This window comes from Callospermophilus lateralis, chromosome 17 (genome assembly GCF_048772815.1).
Source record: "Callospermophilus lateralis isolate mCalLat2 chromosome 17, mCalLat2.hap1, whole genome shotgun sequence".
Taxonomy (NCBI): Eukaryota; Metazoa; Chordata; class Mammalia; order Rodentia; family Sciuridae; genus Callospermophilus; species Callospermophilus lateralis.
The window spans coordinates 17310307-17332616 of NC_135321.1; the positions used below are offsets into that span (position 1 = coordinate 17310307).

At 46.6% G+C, this 22310-nt stretch overlaps 1 protein-coding gene across 1 annotated transcript in view; it reads right to left on the minus strand.

Annotated features, from left to right (window-relative positions):
• Positions 1–21948, minus strand: part of Onecut2 (one cut homeobox 2) — a 41441-nt gene extending 19493 nt beyond the window's left edge. Inside the window, exon 1 of the mRNA XM_076837203.2 lies at positions 20721–21948. Within this exon, the coding sequence (XP_076693318.2) occupies positions 20721–21948 (1228 nt within the window). The remainder of the gene's footprint in view (positions 1–20720) is intronic.
• Positions 21949–22310: the final 362 nt, after the last annotated feature.

Sequence of the window (22310 nt, forward strand, 5' to 3'; positions counted from 1 at the left end):
CCTTGTTTCCTGGCAATCCCCATTCTAGTCTCTGTTTCTATGAGGATGACTATTCTCCATGTCAGTGAAATCATACACTATTTGTCTTTCAGTGACTGGGTATTCCACTTGGCATAATGTCTCTCAGGCTCATACACATTATAGCAGGCATAGGAATTCCCTTCCTTTTTAAGGCTGGATAATATTCCAATATGTGTCTATACCACATTTTGCCCATCCATTCATCTGTTGATGGATACCTGACTTGCTTCCACTCTTTGGCTATTATGAATAATGCTGCAATAAACATGGGGGGTCAAATATCTTTTTGAGATCTTGCTTTCAATTCTTTTGGCGTATGTACCCAGAAATGGTATTTCTAGGTCAAATAGGAGTTTGATTTTTACATATTTAAAGAACTGCCACACTGTTTCTATAGCAGCTATACCATTTTACATTCCTACTAATGGTATACAGGGTTCCAGTTTCTCCACATCCTCACCAACACTTGTTATTTCTCTCCTCCTCCTCCTCCACCTCCTCCACCTCCTCTACCTCCTTCACCTCCTCATCCGACTCCCTCTCCTCCGCCGCCTCCCCCTCCCCCCTCCTCCTTCTTTGATAGCAGCCATCCTAACAGGTAAAATAAACTTTTAATTAAAAGAACTGTCTATCTGAGCTAGCAGATCTTGCTCCAGGCTACTCCAGGTTGCAGAAGATGTTTAAGTGATGTTCATACCCCAAAGCTCCTTCCCCCCTCCCTGGCCTGATTTTCTTTCCTCTAAGATAAAGCTCCTCCTTGCTGCCCTGGACACCCTCCTGAGGACTGGTCCTCACAGTGAGCTCCCCTCCCTCCCTGCACACAAAGGACAGGGACAAGGGTGCAGCTGTAACCAGACCCCATCAGAGCTGCTGGGGATGTGCCTGTGGATCAGAACTAATGGCATTAGGCAATCACTCAGGGAATAGAGCTGCAATTACCCCTTGGATGCTTTCTCCAGGATGACCACATGCAGAACACCAAGAGGGGAGAGTAATGAATCACGGAGTGAATTAACTGGAAGCTGCTCTAATTAGTGTTATAATTTTTCATGAAAACACTAATGAATATGAAATAATGTGGCCATGAAACCACTAGGACAATTAATGCGTAGGAGTAATTTGGGGTCAGGAAAGGATCCTGGAGACTGTTTAAATAGACTGGTGTATTGACAATGCAGAAGCACATAGCTTCAAAATCTTCTATTAGCAAATAAGTTGCTACTGCAGAAAATAGCAACAGCTGGCTGTCTGTGAGTTTTCTTTCTTATTAGGCTTCTTGGGTTTGGAAATAAAGACAATGGTGCAAACCCACAGAGAGGCCCTTCGGGGAGTCAGATGAAAAGCCAAGTGAGTAGATTTGGAGAACTTTAAATAAAGAGTCAGGGCCTGGACATGAAACCAGAGAAGAAGTTAAAAAACATTCTTCTCCTTAGCAGGTGTGGCTTCATAATCACCTGGGTGTTTATGAAAATGACTTTCTAATAAAACACCCACTCCAAATCAGTGATCATTATGGAAATAGATGAGTTGAGTCTTCTTGGTTCACCTACAATTTCTATATGTAAAACTATCAAATGTAGAATATTTGCTTCACACTTGTAAAGTGGACTTCCTTCCTCCCAGCATGCTAAGCCTGTAAGGCTTCAGTTGGAATTTACTAGTCCACTGTAGGCTTTTGGGTTCTAAGCATGAACTTAGAAAAATGCCCATAACTGTCAAGAGAGTCTTACAAAGATGATAGGGAGTGGGGAGTAAATAGCCTCACTGCATTTTTGACAAGTCTGCAAAAAGCTAGTGATGAATGCAGAGTGGCAACCGTGCTCATCATAAATTCCAGCACGGAACATGACACACAAATTATGCTGAACTAGAGACATGGCCATGTGTAATCCTAGCACTAAGGAAATCAGGTGAACTTGCCAGTGTGTTATACCCTTAATGTATCTCATTAAATCTGTACACCAACTAGATGATGTTGGGGCCACCCTATCCTCAATCCACAGAAAAGGGAATGAACACTCTCAGAGGTTAAATCTCTTGCTTGAGGTCATCACAGAGCTTGGATACAAACTAGACTAGTCTGACTCCAACACTCATACTCCTCAATGCCAATGCCAAGGCATATTTGTAGTACATGGTACTATGGTAGAGTCCATGACTCAGGCCAAATCTCCTGTTAGAGAAAATGAGAAAGGTGATCAATCAATCAACGAATAGTAGTAATAAAAGCAGCTAAATTAGCAAATATTCACTATCTACTAGTTGTTCTAAGCTTCTGTGTGCATTCATTCAAGATTCACAATAATCTTGTGATGTACCCATATTATTCAAGGTCTAGATAGACAAGATAAATCTTGAAGGCCTTGATGAATCTTAAAGATTTTAGTGAATTCTGAAATGTTCAAAGCTAACTAACAGTGCAACCAAAAGCAGTTTTTTGGGGAGGACTTAAAAACAAAAACAAAAAAATTAAAGCAGTGCTTATAGAATATCAATTTTCCAAATATAAGACTTACAAAAGGAAAAAAAAAGAAAAGAAAGGAGAGTCTGTTTTTTTGTGCTCAGTAGTAGGGCAGGTGAAATGGAGAGAGAAGGCCTTGTTCCTGTTTTCCTTCCAATGATACAAAACTTTGGTACCTTTTCCACTGAGGAATAACCCTTCTGATAATTTATCCCATTTGCTTTCAAATCTGAGTTGGAATTCCGCCTGCTTGGTAGATTTCTGAATGCCCTAAATAAGACTTCTGAATGCCCTGAAGGAAACCAGCTTCCCTGAGCTGGACTGTGAGCTTGTAAATAGTGACCCCAGGACACCAGCTGATCCATGAAAGAAATTATAAAATTTTTTTCCCAATTTTCAGCATCTGAAAAAAAAAAATCAACCCACCCAACTACAGGCACAAAACCACAAGGATTTTGTGGAATTACAGAGTAGACAAGCTTAATAACTAGGGATAGCTCGTTATGAATAACAGGAGACTATATCTTCCTACTAAGGGTAGCATTTGTTCACATCCTGGGAAGTGTAAGCTCTGGGTATTGATTCACAGGATGCTCTTTCATATGTATGCAGAAGAAATTCAGCTAAACAAAATTATCTGCCCAATGGAACTCAAAAAATATTTCTCAATTTAATTTTAAACAGACCTCGAAGTGAAGGAAATTTAATTATGTAAGTAATATAGAACACAATGAAATGTCCATCAAAATTGCTTCCAAAGGTTTAAAATGTTTTCCTTTTCAGACAATGTAGTTAGAGCAGCTGAGATATCTATGTTAGTACCATGTCTTGGAAAACAGGGCTTAGAAATCAATGTGATCACCCCTCTGAGTTAAGTATGCACAAATGAGAGCAACTGAGATCCATATAAATCAGCTCAAGTAGCCCTCTGTGTACCAGACCATTAGGAGGCAGGCAGAGAAGAAGGAAGATGCAAATAAACACATTATCTGGGGCACATTCGCTAATGGAAGGCATTCCTTAACACTCACACTGAGAATCAAGACCTAACCAGAGTGTCAAGTATTTTAACACTGCTCATGACAAAAAAAAAAAAAAAAAAAAAAAAAAACATGCCCCAGATGTAGAAGTTGAGGTTTAAAATGAATAAAATAACAAAAAACTTAGCCATGTTAGACTCACAAATGAGTTGATCTTTTTTGATATTGCCTTTTGACATTGCCTCCAAATTGCCTCTATATTAATTAGCAAAACCCCACACAATGTCTATGTTGTTTGGATTTTATTGACACTGAATAACTGAGATCTAAATTGGATCCTTTAACCTCTGTAAGCATCAGACTTGAACATTTGCTTCTTTGATGTCTGGTGATCACTGCAATGGAAAAAAATTAAATAAAAACTTAAAAGGAATCCTTCGTTTAAAATACGTGATGAGTTATAAGCAATCTGGTAGGGATGGGTCACACTAGAGCTGTGTGACCCTGGGGGTCCTTTGCCTTGTGTGTTTATCAGATGCTAACTGTGTGTTGGGCACTGTGCCTGGGCCAGGGGAAGATGAAGGAGAGAAGTTTAAGGCCCTTGATTGCTATCATCTAGTAGAGAAATTCAGGCACATCACAAATCATCACAGTACAAAAAGACATGGTTTCTGTCCAGATGGGCACAGGTTTGTTACTTATGAATGTGATATATGTCCCCCTTTATCTTCTCTTTGTTGACAAAACCAGTCCTACTCCTGTTAGACATACCTTGATGTCTATATATTATCAAGGGAGTGTCTTCCTGCAAGAACAATTTAACCAAAACAGGTGGCATGACGTACAGTATGAAAAAGAAAAAGGCAAATCTCCAGTTCTCTAGCCCTCTCTGTACCCCACTCTTGCCATGTAAGCTGTAGTACCATCCTGCTCCATCTCTGGGCACAGTCATGTTATCTGCTTTCACCAACAGGATGGTACAGAGAAAATGATTGCTTGCTATTGCTGTGAGAAGGACATGCTCAGGCTAACTGGGTGGTCACAGAAGAAGATGAAAAACATGTGGGAGAAGAACCACCCATAGACACATGATCCAGCAAGTTACACCACAGACACATGAGCAAATTCAGCTGGGACCAGCCTTCATCAGCAGAATCCGCAAGTGTGAGAAATGTGTTTATGGTTGAATTCCAGGAGTTTTGGTGTGATTTGCTACTCAGCATTATTATGGCAATAAATAACTCATATACAGCACATAACAGATGTTCAATAAAATATGTCCTTCATATCCTTTCTCCCTGCCTCCCTAACATTCAAAGCCATCTTGAATCTTGGGTCACAACTCTAGGCAAGGGACTTTGTGGGGGAAATTCTGAAGAAAGTCCACATTACCTTGTTTCCTGACAATTACTTTATACAGATCAGTTCTATCTAATATATGTACTCTCTAAGGTGGACACATTCCCATTTCATAAAGAAGGAAACTGAGACTCAGGATAGAACTGGTCAATGGCAGAGTTAGAATTAATATCCAAGCCTGTCTCACTCCAAAGCCAAAGATCATTCGTTCTACTGTGTACCTTGCTGCTATACTGTCTCCATAAGATCAGAAGGGGGAGGGGGGAGGAAGGGGGGAGAGGAAGAGGGAGAGGAGGAGGAGGAGGTAGAAGAGGAGGGGGAGCAGGAAGAGGAAGGGAAAAACAAGTGCTTATTTCCTCCAATCCTTACCCAGCAGCCTGGAGAGAGGAATCTGATCATATGGAGACTGTTCTCAGGATTTGCTTAGACTCCCTGTCTTAGCTCAGAGTTCCCTGCCCCCCATCTCCAGAGATTTCCAGGGCTCTGAAGAGACAGGATGCGGGTCTCCTGAGATGATGTGGCTTATGGTAAAACAAAACAAAACAACAACAACAACAAAACAACCCCCCAAAACACCACCTATCTGGGTGTAGATTTTCCTCCTCCAACTCAACCTCCTACCTATTTCTTACCCTGGTCTATTAACTTACTTTCCAGAATTTGATTGTGGAAACCTGAGTCTGGGTTTCCAGGGAGGGTGGGCTCACCAGTGCGGCCTCCTCCTGGTTCCTCTTGTTCCTTTTGCCAGGGTGGCAGAGGAGGGGGGGTGGGGAGGGGGCGGGCAGGCCCCAGGCGGGGAGAAAGTTTATGTCCTGCTTATGGTGCCCCAGCAGGGGACAGTCTGCAGCTCTTCAGGTGGGAGGTGCTTCAGAAAGGCCTGAGAGCCTCCTTTCTGCCCAACCTTTCCTGCTTCAGTATCAAAGGAACTTGGTTTGGCTATGCAAGGCACACAAGTGACAGTCACTTAAGTCAATTGCTCTCCATGTACACCTACTTATCCTGCAGAACAGCAATACATTCAATTAAAGAAATTTTTTTAAAAAAATCTGGAATGTTTGAATTTTAACACTATATTCTGTTCACATATGCTCACTCTTCATAGTCTGTTACTCCTGTAATATGAATGCCAAAGCCTAATTGTAAAAGACATAAGACATCACAAGGCAATATACTATTCCCTCATAAGATGTATAGCAAGTAAATTATCTTAGTTTTGGTTTCTCACTAGAGTTGAGATAATAATAAAATATATTTTTAATCCCATATGGGTATTTTAAATATAAACAAGGATTTATCCACTTGAATCTCTAAAATTTAGTAAAATCAAAGGGGGAAAAGCTAATTTTTTCCTACTCTTAACTATAAGTTTGCTTTGGTCTAGGGTACTTCCCCCTCACTAAAATAACTTGAACTCAGCTTCAGGTCTTGACTCTGGCCTCCTAAGTTGGGATCTCCATCAACTGATGCACAAAGAATACAGGCAGGGATTGCCTCTGACTTGTAGCGTCACCCTATAAGATGAAGTTCCAGAAGAGCAGGGATAGCACAGAGCATGTAGTAGGCAGCTAATAAATAAATATTTGTGAATAAATTAATAAACACTTTTATACAACACTATTTCTGTCCATTGTGTTCTCCCAGATTAGTAGATAGTATTTTTAAAACAATTGCTATAGAGGCACCATTTAGAAGTATTCCACATTTCATAATATCTAGTTCTCGTCAATATCATTTTCCTCCAAAGCTAAGATACTACAGCCAGGGACTAGTTTTCAAGGGAGTCCTACAGTGGATTTTAAGTCTTTTTTAAGGCTTCAGATTATTCCCTGTGAGGCAAGGGATATGAAATGGCTGTCACTGGACACTAGAAAAGAGACCCATTTAACCTGTTGGCTCTAGTCCTCCGGGCAACCCACTCCAATCAGGGGGTTTTCCTTGCTGTTCTTCATATGTTGTCCCTGCTGTCGTGTTCCCCTATTTGCAAATCTGTTCCCCTGCCTGGAATGCACATCTCATCCATCTCTCTCGGGTCCTCTCTAACCTTTCAGGCCACCTCGGATCTACCTCCTTTTCTCAAGTCTTCTCGGTTGACTTTAGGACATCCTTTTCTCTCCCTTTCCTGTGCTGCAGCTGTAATCATCTGTTCTAAATCACATAATCTAGCATCTTAGCTCTTATCATTCTCCCTATGGCTTTTCTGCGTCTTCGGTTTCTAGCTTCTGGTCCTAGCTGACAGGTAGCATACCCTTATTCTTCCTGCAGCGACTGGCTCATGACTGAACCCATGGTGGGCATTTTTTTTTCAAGGGAGTTGACTCCTAACTGTAGAATCTCCTAATTTCACTCCTTCTGGGAGGAATAGGTAGTGTATGCTTATTTATAATCTGTCATTGTTTTCTAGCTTTTCTTTTAAAATGGGAGTTCTTTTCTAGAAATGATTTGGTCCTTGACAGAAATATTGGCTTACATAATCAAAAACGGATCCTTGTGTTAACCTGAAATTAGACGTAAGCTTAATATGGAGAAAACATGGCATATGATTTGCTTATGATTTGGTTAAAAGCAAAGGTTGTTCTGCCTTCACACAAAGCTAAAAATGTCACCCATCTCAAAGCAATTGAGCCAGCAATCAGGTCAGTGAATCAAAGGTTTCCTCTTACAAATAATTTTAATTATCATAAGCTAAAAATTTGCATTTACATAGCCCTTACTTGATATTCTGCAAATTCTTAGATTGACTTAAATTTACCTAAAAAGAAATAAAATCCTGAGGTCATATTTTTGTACTTTTGAGTTTAACCTCTTCCCTTTTTCATCCTTCCTTGTGGCAAATAAATAAGTGAAACCGCTTGAGATCTTGAGACTCAGTAGTTCGAACAGTTTAGGGATGAATATAGTTCCGCACATAAAGTGCACAAGCCCTGCTCAGAGATCTGGGCTTTGTTTCAGGGGCCACATGGAGCCAAGAAAGAATTTTAAACAAGGTGTTATATGGTCAGATTGAGGACCCAGAAATATCACTCTAGCTTAAACATGGAACAAAGGTGAGAGAGGGCAAGACTGGAGACAGACAGATCAGTTAGGAGACTACAGAAGTTGTTGATGGCCTCAGCTGGGGCAGCACCAGAGGGGATGGAGAGACATCAGCAGATGGCTAAGAGGTGTAATCCACATGGCTAATTTGGTTGACAATGGAGAAAGAAGAAAGGAAAGAGCCCAAATTGACTTTCTGATTTTGGATTGAATATTAGCACATGCTAATATTATTCAAAGATGGAATAGGAGAAGAGCCTCATTTCTTGGTGGTGGTGAGTGAGGCTGAAGGATAAGGAAATGAGTTCACTCTGAAATAGACTGTGAGGATATTCAGGCAAAGATGATCAGATGCAGAAGAAAACAGGGAGAGGAGAGGAGAGGGCTATAGGTACTGGAGAGAGACCTATAAGTCCTCAGCACAGCGAGATGGTAATCATGTGGGTAAGATCTTCCACGGTATGTTGACTGAAAAAAATAAAAATAAATAAAAATAAAGTGGCCTAGAGCAGAACATTGGGGGATAGGGCAGGAGAAAGAAAGAAGATGAGATGAGATGAGATTTCAGAAAAGAAGGGAAAAGGATTTAGAGAAAAGAGTGGTCAACCTACAGTGTGTCAAATGCTTCAGAGAGGCCACCTTAAGAACTAAGATGTGTCCATGGGATCTAGCTACAAAGACCTCAATAGTGACATTGGTGGGACCAAGTTCAGTACATTAGAGCGGCTGGAACCAGATCACAAAGGGCTGAGGCTGAGCAGGCAGGTCACAGGCAGGTAACACTGAGTTACAGCTACTCTTTCTAGAAGTGAAGAGAGGAAAGCGGTAAAGATAGGATAGTTGCTGGGAAGCATTTTTTAAAGACATAAAAGAGACTGAGGCATAAAAAATGCTGATGGGACAAAACCAATGGAGAGAAAAAGCAGATAGAACAGAAAAGGATGGGATCCCGAGAGGAAGCAGAGGCAGGGCCCAGAACAAGGTAGAGGATTTGGTCTTCAACAGGAAGATCACCTCTTCCTCTTCAGAAGAAAAGAAGAAAGGATGAGGGAGTCAGATGTCGAGGCTGAAGAAAATCCACTCATATGCCTTGAACTTGTCCTGAAGTGAGCTCTGGTATACACGAGGAGGCAACTGCATCCAAGATTTTTTTTTTCTGTATTTCTCATATTTGGGGATCTATGGCCCTGACTTAGAAAAACATGAAGTTCTTTTATTCCACACATTTAAAAAAATATATATTTGCAGTCAAAGAAGACCACAGAAAAGGTCCTATTTACATGACAGTCCTGTCAAAATCTCTTTTTAATACCTAATTGAGTTCTTTAGAAGGAAATACATTCAGAACATGTTCTTGCAGAATGTAATACCTTTTTTTTTAAAAGAAGATTAGTGATACACATAAAAAGACTTTTTTAAAAAATCATGCTTACTGTCAATTCCACGTTTTACTGGAAGAAGTTGTGATAGTGAAACCCAACAAATAACCAGAAATGCATGTCTGCAAATTCAAATGTTATATAATGGAAGAAACGGTTTTATCTACAACTCATTAAATACACTTAAAATCAGTGTTTAGATCTGATTCTGCTCATTTTTTAGGTGAAATTTTAGGTATTTAGACACAGAATTTTTTTTCAATGAGTTTGAATGCTCTACCAAATTTGTTTTGTTTGGGACTGGATTTTCCCTTCATACAAGAGTCACTTGGGATTTAAAGATGAATTATCACAGGAAAGGAAATCTCATTTATCATACCCTTGACTTTCTTTTAAAGCAGACACACTTGTCTGTTCCCAGGCTCCACCTCCCTGAGAGCCACTTTAGCAATAGATTAGGCCTGAACTGAAGTTCCTTGAAATAAAGCAAAAGTTTTACATTTTAATTAGCTTTGGGAAGTCAAGGGCCATTTTTCTAGAAACCCAAAGAGACGGGAGTTCTGCCTCATCCTTGACCAAAAGAACCCACCTGCATCTTTTTTTCTGGAATAAAAACACAAATAAAGCAGAGCCACTGATTGACAAAGGCCAGAGTCAGGGGTCAGTGCTTAATGTCAGCCCTCACCCAGGCTGGGGCCACATGAATCCATTGTGTGGCCTGGAGGATGTGACTCAACATTCCCCGCCTTTTGTGCGGAAGCAGAAGTGGTGGGGAGGACTTCAAAGAGTCCCATCATTAGTGACTCTCAAGAAACCAAACCCAGTTTTTAGATTTATGTGAGATAGTGATGACTCACAGTTGGCTCTCTCTAAAATATTATCGTTAATTTAATGTGAGAATATTACTTATTAGAATGAATACCATATTTTCAAAAATCAGAAGCAAGCAGGAGTAGAAACAGAAGCATCCGTTTATGTATACCTGTAGAGGGTGGAGGTGGGGGGTAGGCGGAGGCAACTGACAAACTTTGAAAGGCAACCTCGACCTGAAATACCGCGTTGAGGGAGGCAATTCCAATGTCTGCAGAAGGCAGTAATTTGGAGAAATACAGGCCAATCCTCTCGCCCCCAACAGAGGCCCTGCTCGTCCTCTCTGAAGGCAAGGGTCCTTTAGCATCTTCGTCTCCTCTCCCTTTATTATGGCTGACCTCATTCAGAGAACCCAAGAAGGCAGGGGTGAGAGAAAAATCTGAGGTCCTGCTCTATCTGGGGGCATCGAGATGTATAGGACTGAAGCTACCAGTCAGGATCCTGCCCAGAATTAGTACCAAAGGCTCCATCTACCTTGGCTAGGCTGAGACGGAAACTCAAGCTGACCGCAGTCCCGGTGCAGGGCTGGCGGGCGCTCCAGGGCGCTGTTCATGGTGCTGAAGCCCGCGCCACGGGAGCCGAGGCAGCGACCCACCCAACAGGTGCTCGGCTACCAGGGGCTCCGGGCTGGGATCGATGTGTGGTGATTCTGGAAACAGCTGCCGCCCACAGAGCTACAGCCAGCTCCACAGCTGGCTCCAAATCTAGCTCAATGGCTCACTTCTTTGCGATTGCAAAACGGCTGGTTCGCATTTTTCTTCCCAGGGACTTCACAGAGCCCACCTCGTGCATACTGATTTGATTGGTCTCTTTCTCCAGCGTTCTCTCTGCTGATGCTAATTGTTGTCCATCCTCTCTCCTTCGTACAGTATATTACCTTTGCTGATCTTCTTGCACTTGGCACGATCCTCCCTGGCACCATCAATTGAGCCATTCTTCTTCCAAACATAACCATTCTTCTTCTAACACATATTTCTTGCTTTCTCTGCATCTCCTTCCCCCAAGCACCACAAGGAATAGGGTGGGTGAATAAACTCGTTAATGACAGAACTGTTAATTGGTTTCTCCTTGGCAATGAATTACAAGAAGCAGAGGTTAGACTCTCAAAAGACCAGGAAAAGTTCCCTTAAGATAATTCTGGGAAGGTCATGTTTGCATGGGTGGCAATCTGGAGGGTGGAGCATGGGAGGTGGGGACACAGAAACTAGGAACTGAGCAAAGAGGGCACCAGGACCTTGTGAGAGGTGCCATGCTGGTTGCAGTTCAAAGACTCCCAGCAGGTGGCACCCTAGTTCATGGTGCTGGTGATAGAAGTCTTGACTCGGCTTCCACTCCACTTCAAACCTTCCTTCTGCCCAGCAAACCCCCAGCCATGTTTGTAGGCCTGTCTTCCTCTTGATCCAAGTACTTACCAGGACTACATTCCTGCTAAAAGCACCTTGTTTGCAATTCTATTTACTGTAATGCACAGTAATGAAGGGAACATAAATAGAAAAGAAAGAGTCAGTGGAAGGATTTTTTTTTTTTTTTTTTTGGTGTGATTGATGGTGCTCAGTTCAAAACTGTTTAATCATCAATATCATGATTCAGCAGTTGAGAAATGTAAACAAGTTGTGCAACTGATTTGCTTTGGTCAAAGCCCTGGAGGGGCCCAAAGGACAGGGCCAAGCCCCAGGGAGGGCAGTGCCAGCAGGATGCCCCCTCCCTTCCACTAGGGCAAAGCGGGCTATGCCTACAGACTGACTGGCGTGACCTTTGGCTTTTGCAGCATGCACGCAGTTGGGCTGGGGTTAATGGCACTTTGCAGGGAGCTCCAATTGAGTAAACAAAAAATGCCTTGCCCTGTTCTAATGGAGCACATTATTCTAAGGCCTTAAGCCTTCATCCAGGCCCCTGCAGCTGCTCTGCAGGTCAGTGCTACCAATAAAGCAATTAGCCAATGAGAAAACTCTTCTTCCCCGAGGGGGACTTGCAGGTTTCCTTGCAGTTGCTGTGTTTTGCTTTGGGTTTTTAAACAGGCAATCCAAGTTGATCTGAGCTTCTTACATCAGACTCCAGGATAAGGACAGTGAAATTGTATGTTTGCTGAGTGTGATATTTTAAGGGACTGGTCCCTTGTTCAACATAGCCTGGCGAGCTCACTGCTTCCTGTTCAATTAACCTGAACCATGGCTGAACTCTGCCCTTTGAACTTGCTTAGCAGATAAATACATTAGCTCACCTAAGGAATCATTAATATTTTTCAATCACATAAAACAAACATGAATGTCCAAAAACAACCCAAGAGATAGCCAATTAGGAATAGCTTGTGCACCATGTTGGAAAAAATCACGAACGGATGTTATTTACAGAGCAAAAACAGGTCAAGGAAGAAATGAAACAAATTGTGCCAACAGTTCTAGAGACAAAGGAGATTTTCATTTTTATATCTGCAAGCAAAAGGAACACTGAACAATATTTAGCAACTCTGATTCTGTCTACCCTGCTCTACAACAAAAGTTGTACCTTGGACTAGCCTCTACCCACTTTCATCAGAGCAGGCAGCTCGAAGACTTTTTCTCTTCTCCAAGTATCTTCAGTGTCCTTGCTCATATGCAGAGTTCAATGTGGCTTTTCTAGGGACAATTCTATTCCTGATTTTCTACAAATGAACCAAAAAAAATTATTGTAGCAGTATCATTGCTTTTTAGTGAATCAGATTAAATGAATCAAACTAATGGCTTGATTGAAATATTGTACAGTAGAAAGTAGTGTTCCTAAGACATCTCTACACATGCACATACAAACTGATTTTCCTTTGTGGGGTGGGGGAGGAGGTTAAATAAATCTATTTTGTCTTTATCTCTGCATGTCATCTTAGAAGAATGAGAAAAACATCCCCAACTGGGTCATTACCATTTCAGTTTGATTTAATTTTACTTCCCACAATTCTGCCTCCTTAACCCCTCTTCTCCTACCCCCTTTTCATTTTTGTTTGGTTGGGAGTGTGGGCTTAATGCTTAGCTATCCTAGATGAGAACACTTAAAGGAATATCACAAGCACGAAGGGTAAATCTATTGAACGAGGGTCTTTAACTATGTGGTTTCCTTAAAGGGAAAGGTTGGATCAATAGGATCAATATGAAAGGTTTCCCTGGCCCTGCATAAAAGGGTAAGGGCTTCTCTTTTCACTGGTTTAACTTTACTCTCTGACAAATGCAAATCAATGGATCTGTGTTTACAACAGATTCCCTAACAGACTCAACTTGGGCAAAGCCCAGAGCTTCGCCCTGGGGGTGGGGAGCCCAAGCTCGCTCCAGGGGTATGCTCTAGGGCAGAGCTTCATGCTCAAGACTCAAAGCAGAATAGGGAGCAAGTTGGCAATGGCTACCAAGCACTGTTAAAAGAAGAGGCTTTCTGTCCATTCAGATCCTGCTGCCTATGACCTCTCCAAAGAAGGTAATAAATTAATACACCATACATGTTCCTTTAAGAATATCTATAAAATATAAACATAAATCCCACATTCTCAGATTTGGTGAGCCAATCAACCTGGCTTCCTATCAATATAGATCTTGGAGGCTGACTGAACAGAGGAAGCTGTAGTGAAATATCTGCAATTGGAGTAGGATGAGTATTTGAGCTTTTGGGGGGGCTCTTTCTGCCCTATCTTAGTGGTAACTGGCCCTTCTTAGTAACAACAAGACAAACCGCTAAAACTGTGGCTTCTTTTCCCTTTAATTTTTACCTTTCCCTTTAAAAATGTGATGCTTTCCAGAGATTACATGACTTCAAGTCAATACCAGTTACTGAGAAATTATTTTTCTTCCTGCAGGAGAAAGTATATGTATATTTGATTACACTAGCCAAAGTCCAATGCTGATTAAATTACGTTGGAGGTGTGCTTCCAACCCAAACAAAGTCTGCTTTCTACTGAAAGAGTAATGGATCCTCAAATGGTGAGAGAGGCGCCAAGGTGGAATGAAGAGCCTCCCTGCCCTCTGGGACAATTTGTGTGGGATGATTTTTCATAATAAATGTCCACAGGTTCTAGGAATCCTGCTCCCCAAGTGAGATTATCTCTATCTGCATGGCCCGAGTCTTGTCTCCATGCCTTGCCCATCTGTACTGTGCCAGGATTCAGTTGTACTGGGTTGCCCAATCAACTACCTTACCTCCTTCCACCTACCTCTAAAAACCCCACGTACTTTTTAAAAATCATTGCCTTGCATGAGACTTGAAAATCAAAAAGGCTTTCCCAAAGGCATTGAGAGTGTTTAGGGGAATCGAGTGGGTAAAGAGGTCTGGTGATGTCCCTCTTTGGCATGAGCCAGCTCCAACTCTGCACCTGATGACATAAATGATCTTATAGGATTTCCTCAAGAAAATTTATCCCCCTGGAGGAAATAACCTTCCTCAGGTAGAGGGGAGGGGATCCCTAAAAAGATCAGGGTAAGCATAGCTCAAAGAGTCTATGCAGATGAAGTTTAGGGCCCAGGGTACCTCCATCTTTATCCTCTTCCCTAGGGCCATTTATCTAGGCAATTATTTCTATTTATGCCCTCCTCATTTTCCTCCCTTTGGCAAGAACCCAGAAACTAAATCTCTCTGCTTCTCCTTTGAGGTTTTCATCTCTCCAGGGATCTCCCTACACAATACCATTTTTCATGAAGACAGTTTCTGCTAACTCCAACCACCAGCAATGGTGTGGGGTCCAGTATATCTTCCTGAGAGCTCTCCAATTCATTCCTCTGGTTTTCCTTTAGTAAGGGTTAGGGTTAGGGTTAGGATCTCTCTTACATCAAGAGGTGAGCCTAAAATGAAGTCCTGGAAAGTTGGCCCAGGATCCTATTGCCTCTGGGCAGACTGGTTCAAGAGGAGGTTGGAGCAGTTGCTGGCACCTTGTAGGGAAAGAGAGAATCTTGGGTAATCTGTTTACCCTCTACCTTGCCTTCACCATTCATCAGGAATCCTGCTCTGTCTTGGGATTCTAAGATGAAGGTGGGGGCTGTTAAGACTCACTTCTCTCAGAGCTTAGAAGTCCTTGTGTGACCCCCTTGAGGGGGTCAGTTGCTTTCCATACCAGAAGGAAACCCACTCTGTCAGTATCTGATCACCTGGCACTGGTTTTTAGAAGAGAGTATGACACTTTCTGACTAGGAACCATGGCAGCATTTGGAAGCTCCCTTGTTTAAGGGGAGAGGCTGCTGGGGAGATGAGAAAAAAATACCTGCTCACCCTCTGCCACATCTCACCAGCAGAACAATGCAAGATTTGTTTTTCTCTCCCTCTTTCTTTCCATTGTTCTTGGAAAAGAAAGTAAATGCTCCTTTCCTTCCAGAATGAGACCTTCTCATGAAGAAAAAACTTAGTTTTCTCAAAGAAGGATTTATAATTAAAAAAAGACCAATTTAGTTCTCATCCCCAAACCCCACTACAGACCCAGCTCTTTCATTCTTTATATAACATTCACCTTCCTGTGCTCCTTCTGGAAGGATAAGCTACACCTGGCAAGGAGAGGTTGGCAGGGTGGGGTGTTAGGAAGGAAGAGCTGAGTTCTTTCCCACTGTGAGTGTCTCAAAGAAATCCCCCTGCGCCAGATATGCCTGTGACCCTCGCCTCAGAGCCAGGTGGGGGTTAGGGTGTTCTCCAGTCTTTTCCCCTAGCCTCCCATCAAAGTAGGTCACAAGATTCTTCCCTGGTCGACCCAATTAGCCCAGAGCAAAGCTGATTGTTCTGAGGGATGAGACCTAGGTTTTTGTTACTAAAGCTGCATTTAATGGCCCAACTAATGCATCAGTGTCAAAAGTACCATAACTGGTAAGGATGAAGGGGAACTTCGGATCACAAAGGTGTGAAGTTAGCAGGCAACTTCAGCCACGTCACTTACAAACTTAAGACATTTGTCCATATTGAGGCTGAAATTTAAAATCATGGGGACTTCTCAGGAAGGTTACCATGGGAAAACGTAGATGCCTCGAGCTCTGTTGAACCAGGTGCGGGCCACCGCAACCAAGGACAGGACAATTGGGGCGCCGTTTTGTGAGGACTGAGACACCCTACAGGTAGTGGGCAGCATAGAGGGCAGTGAGCGCGCACAAAAAGGACGGGGAAGAGGGCTGGGAGCCTCGCGAGAGGAGAAAACTGGCGAGGAAGGCTCGTGCGGGGCAGAGTCGCGGTCAGACTTGAGAAACTGCCCTCAGCTAGGGAAACCGCGTGGCTGGAGCGCCGGGGAACCTGGGCGCTGGCGAGCGCTCTGCTGGGAAGAGCGCTCCGTCGGACTTACTGGAAATGCGCCGGATCAGGTTCCAGATCAATGAAATCTGGGTCCACACGTTTACGTTATTGTTGCCAGCATTAATGCTCTTTTAATCTTCTAAACATTATCAGCATCGATCTCACTCCATATACACATTTGTTTGAGAAAGTGACATAACCACACGGTGGAAAGCCTGGAATAAAAATAAAGCGGGCCCAGCAGCCTGGAATACTTTAGCGCTGGGGTTCACTCCCCTCCCTGGCGTCCCGCCTCCTCTGGCAGCTTACGTCCACCCTACTGTGTTAGAAAGGCGGTCTCCGAGCGCCCAGGACTTGACGACGCTAGGACATAGCAGGCTTTTCAATTATTAATCCGACCAGCTAGCAGGCGAATACATCATCTGTTCCACATTGGCGAGGGTTGCGCTTCTCATCTGCCTCTGGGGTCCCAAACTAAACCCGTCAGGAGAGGTGGGGTGGGCCCGCAGTCCGAGAAAGGGGGAGGTGTTGGGTGGGGTGGGGGTGGGATGCGAGTGCACTAGGAAGAAGGACCCCTTTTCTTCAGAGACCCGCTTCGTTTCTTCCTGCGACCCGCTTCGTCTAAGGACATTCCCTGCGAGCAGGGGACATGCATACAAGTAACGCCGCTGGCAGGAGCAGCTGTGCACTGTCGAGTCGATGCCGCACCACGGCGGGTGGCAGGTGGTCTAGGCGACTTTTTGAGTTGGTTAAGGGCTTTCCGCCTGCTGTACGATGTTAGCTCCGTCCTGGCAATTGCGAGCTGTTGCCTGTGCGTCTGTCGGTGGCAGGGACTTCGAGCAGTCGGGGAGAGGAGGCTAACTGAAAGCGGAAACCTTAGCAGAGAACTTAATCCCGGACTCTGCGCTGTCTTCCAACATTGAAAAACCCCTCCTTGCCATAGAAAGCAGAGTTTTTCCTCCGCCGCGCGCCCGTTCAGGTTCATACCTGTATTCTCGAAGTCACTTCTTGTTAGTGTTTGTGGTTGGTGCTGAGGCCCCTTGGGCTCAAAACTGGAAAGTGCCTCAAAACTTCGGGAATTTGTCCTTGTTGCCTCTTGCCAGGTTAATAAAAACCTCCCTACTAGGACCTTTGTCGTGGGAACCCCAGAAGAGATCCACCTGGGTGGGGTTGCAACCACTTACTACCCTCTCCACACCAAACTATGTTTGGAGTTCATTTTTTCTGAATTCTAATGTTTGGCAATCCGAGTTTCCCTGACACCTTCCCCTTCACCTTTTAAGTGACCCCGGTACCCAGCTTGGTAAGCCAAAACAGTCATTAGGGAGAGAGCCTGGTAACCCACCCACGGGCGGCAGGAAGGACGGACTGCCTTCCTAGTGACTAGAGGTGCCTGTCCCGGAGGTTGGCAGGCTTGCCTATTCAGATGTCGGGATTCTGAAGCCCCTCAACTCTTGTCTGCTAGAGCCTCTGGCAGGGCCCCAAAGGGACCCAAAATGAGAAAAAGAAAGGAAAGCCAAAAGGAGAGAGAGACACACATGCACACTCCGGATATGGGCAGGGTAGGGGCTGTGTTTTGGAGGCCCTGGGCTAGGATTCGGGCCCAGCCGCCCAGCGGAGCTGCTGGCTTGTTTAACCCCTGGGGCCAAGGGTTTGGGCCCTCAGTGCGTCCCAGCGGGGATTCCGATCGATACTCCTGGCGGAGAAGACCTCCGCTTTTCTTCTCCATTTGCTCATGTCCCCCAGCGCTCCTGAGTACATAATACCTACTTACCAGTCCAGCTTCTGCGTCAGTCTGAAGAGACTGATCTACTGACCCCAACTGAAAAGCCTCCTATGTAATAATAACCACTCAACACACTTGTAGTTGCTGATAAAATGGCCAGATAAAAAGGCTAAAGCTCTTGTCCCTTTTCAACCCAGGGTAATAAAACAGACACACATTTGAATGCTTGAGCAAAGCCGGGTCCTCAGCGGCATTTCCCGCTTGTCGTAGGAGGCGATCAGTTCCCTGTAGAGGCAGTCTCAGCACTCCTGTGCTCCAAAGCCCGCGCGGGTGTGGGCAATGCTCTCCGAGGTTTGGCTCTGAGCAGTCACTACTCAGACGACTAACGGGCCGCGTGGGGCTGAGGACCCGGAGATGCACTCTTCCTCATCTCAGCAATACTTGGGGCCGCCGTAAAAGCAGACAGGCCCTAAATAGTGAAGGAGTGCTTTCCCCTTGGCTTTCAGATCTACACAGTCCGATCTACATAGGCAGATAAGCTGTGTTCTTTGCGCTACAGGCGTGAGGGGGCGGCAATGCTCCGAGAAGGGCCGGAGTAGAAAAGCTGTCACCCTGTCTTTAACTGTACCCCCAAGAGCAGCTGCCAAGTTCCTTCTGACCACCAAAGCCCAGGAAGCCAGCCGACTCTGGAGTCCGCCTGAGAGAGCCTGCGGCCTTGGGGGCGGGGGTGGGGGGGCAGAAATCTAAAACAAAGAAGCACTACCACAGAATCGTCAGTCAACCTCCAGCTCATTCCTCACGTCACTTTCTTCTCATTGCTTTATCTTTGCCAGGAACCAAGCGTAAATCTTAAAAAAAATTGTAGGAAAGGCTGAAAGGTAAACTAAAGGACAAAAAAGTATCAAGTAGACTCCTAAGTATACTCAAGAGTATTTAAAGCCCACCATTTTAGGGGGTGACAGATTTTTTTTTAACCTTCTGAGATCAACACCGTGGGGTGGTTACTGCATGGAAATCCTAATTCCCCAACAGCTGGCTAAGGAGGAGGCTGTCAGAGCGGAAATACCCCCGTCCCCAGGCCCAAGTGAACAAGATGCCTGTCACATCCCCCAGCCCAGACCGGCGACAGTAGAGTGCACCCCATAGGCCGGGTTCAGCAACGCAAGAACCCCCCGCCCCCCCCCCACCCCGGGGAGCTCACAGCCCCGGAAGCGCTCGGTGCGCGCGGGCTGACTCCGAATCTCGGGTCCCAATACCCGCGCTATGCAAATCGAAGCCACTAAGAATTGTCCCCCCAGCGCCCGCGGATTCTGAGAGAACCTCCCTCCCACCCATCTGGAGAAGCCGCCTATACTGGCTTGCAGTAAGGTTACTGTGCGTCTTCCTCAATGGGAGATCTGGACACTCTGCCCCTTTGGGATCATGGCTTGGTCCTGGGGGTAAGAGCAGTTACCACGCGCGCCGCGCAAGGTCTGGGCGCACAAAGGCGCGCAACTATATGCCAGTCGGAAGCCACTGCCGCGTCCTTCGCTCTAGCTCCTGCACCCGCCGCCCACACGGGAGATTTCTGTCCTAGAACAATAGAGGGCTGTACCTCGCGGCTCGGCCGCTAGAGGAGGCACAAAGAGCCGAGCCCGCTCCAGAACAATGTAACCGGCTCCTCGACCCCGTCCTCTCCCGCGGGCCGCCAGCCCTCCTGGCTGCCCGGTTAATGCAAAGGCGGAGCTTTCAATCTGCAACCGACATGTATTAACTAACCTGCATCTTAATTTATCAGCACCTCTTTACCCGAGCCTTCTCCCGGAGTCTCGGCATACCTCGGCAAATCTCAACAAATAGCCGGGAGCCGGGCAAGGGTGGCTGGCGAGGGAGGCACAGCGCCCTCCCTTCCACACACCTCTCTCTTTCTTTCTCTTTCTCTCTCTCTCTCCTTCCTAAAACGGCGAATGTAACACTCCCAGTCTCCTCCTGGCACCCTCCCCTCTCTATAGGCAGTGGCACCGGAGCTCTTTTAATCAAGACAGGTCAGAAAGTCCCTGGCCAACACCAAGGCAGGAGATGGACTCCAGGAGCAGTGTTGTATCCTCCTGGCTGTCAGCTCCCTTAGCGGGCAAGGCTGTGCCTCCTGCCAGTGACCAAAGAAGTTTGGCTGATGTGGAGGGTGGGAGGGAGTGCAGAGATCTTTTTCCACTCTAAGAAGCAAAGCCCCTTAACTGCCTCCATACAGGGAGAGTAGGTAGCCTGGAAAACTTAAGTTTGTTGTCTAAGGAAGAGTTCAAGTGCACGAGATTTTGAATAAGTGTAGTTTGCAGTTTCTGTGAGATCTGGAAAGAAAGAGTCCTCGAAGACACCTTACCCCGCCACCCCATCGCACCTCCCACTGCTGGGAAAGGTGGGAAATTGAGGGCAAAGATTGGCACAGAGAGGAGGGCGAATGAAATGGGGGGGAGGTAGTTAATGAAAGCTCACGGAAAAGGATAGAGGAAGGAAGAGAGAAAAGAGAAAAACGGGAGAAGAGAAAGAAGAGAAAAAGAAACTGGAAGGAAAAAAAACAGAGGAAGGAAAAAAGAGGAAAGGTATAGGGGAGAGGAAGAGAGAACCAAGAAAAGTGACCAGACGCGCAGACTTGTATCAGGAGCACGGGGAGCCTTGCTCCTGGGTGCCCCTTACCTTACCTGCCAAGCGTAAGGCGGACATGCGCTGGAACTCCGGCTCCTGCAGCCACTTCCACATCCTGCGGAAGGTCTCCCTGCCAGATTTGAGTTTACTCCATGGTTTTGGATTCCGGAGTAGGTCGGAGAGAGTCCCCTGAGACCGGCATAGCACCCTCTGTGCGAAGATCGCCTGTGGGATGCTGTAGCGCTTCAGCTCCGCGGTGATTCGCTGGGCCACCTCTTTGGTGTTGATCTCCTCCAGCTGGCCCGAAGTGGCCACCTGCGAGCCCGATGAGGACGATGGGGGCCGCTCGCGGCTGGGAGCCAGCACTGGCCCGTGGGACTGAGTGTGGCCCGGGTGGTGCAGGCCATTGAGGTGCGACATCATGGCCGCGGGAGGGGTGCCCAGGCCTCGGGACAGGTGTTGCTCACCGCGGGTCAGCATGGCAGTGTGGTGCGCGTCGAAGTTGGGGCTGAGCATTTTGTCGTGGCCAGGAGGACCGTAGTTGGGCAGACTCTGCTGCGCATTGTGGAGGCCGCCCAGCCCATTGCCCAGCGGCGTGGCAGCCAGCGGGGACAGACTCTGGCTCATGCCGGGCATCTCCTTGTAAGGGCTGTAAAGGTTGTTCATGGCCGGGAGCCCGCGCTCGTCGCGCATAAGCGTGAAGCTACCGCTGACGTTGCTGGACAGACGCTGGTGGTGGTGGTGATGATGGTGGTGGGGGTGGTGGTGCGGGTGCGGGTGATGAAACTTGTCAGAGACAGTGGAAATGGGTGGCAGCGGCTGGAGCGGCGTCAGCGTGGTGTAGGTGTTACTCATGCCCATGCCGGGAGGGGACGAGTCGCAAGACATACTCATGGCGTGGTGCAGCGGGATGGAGAGCTCGGGTCGGTAGTCACCACCGTCCAGGATCGAGGCCATGCTGGTGACCATGGCCGAGCGCGATGCTGCTGCTGCTGCTGCTGCCGCGGTGCCCAGCTCTTGGTGTGCGGTTGGCGGCGGCGGAGGACCCCGCAGAGAGCCAGCAGCGCCGCGGCTCGCATGGTGGGGGCTGGGGCTGGCCAGCAGCTCCTGTTCATGGCCTGGACCCCCGCCGCCGCCCCCGCCGCCCCCGCCGCCCCCGCCGCCGCTGCCGCCGCCGGCCGGCCCGTGCAAAGTGCCCAGACTTTCCATTGTCAGCTCCGGGTTCATGGCGCAGCCTTCTAGGTCTTTGGTGAGGCATCGATAGGCGGTGTAGGCAGCCTTCATTCAGTCCATCGGGGCCCGGGGGCGGCGGGGGCGGCGGGGGAGGCCGGCGGGCTGGCAAGGCGCGCGTGGCTGGGCTCGGTTGTGGGTACAGGGGCGGGCGCGGGAGTGCGTGAGTGTGTGCAGGAGAGCGTGTGTGCGGGTGTGTGTCCCGGGCTGAGGACAGGCGGGCGCGCCCGGGGTGGGGGTGGGGTGGGGGCGGACGGGACTTGCGTGCGGGAGAGGGGAGGGGGCAGGGAGGGAAGAAGGGATCACCGAGCCCCGCCGCTTGGGCCGGCGCGCTGCCTCGCCATGTCCCAGCCCGCTCCGGCGCCGACGTCTTCTGTTTGGGTGAGCGGGAGCTGTCCAGAAGGGCTCTGCCGCTC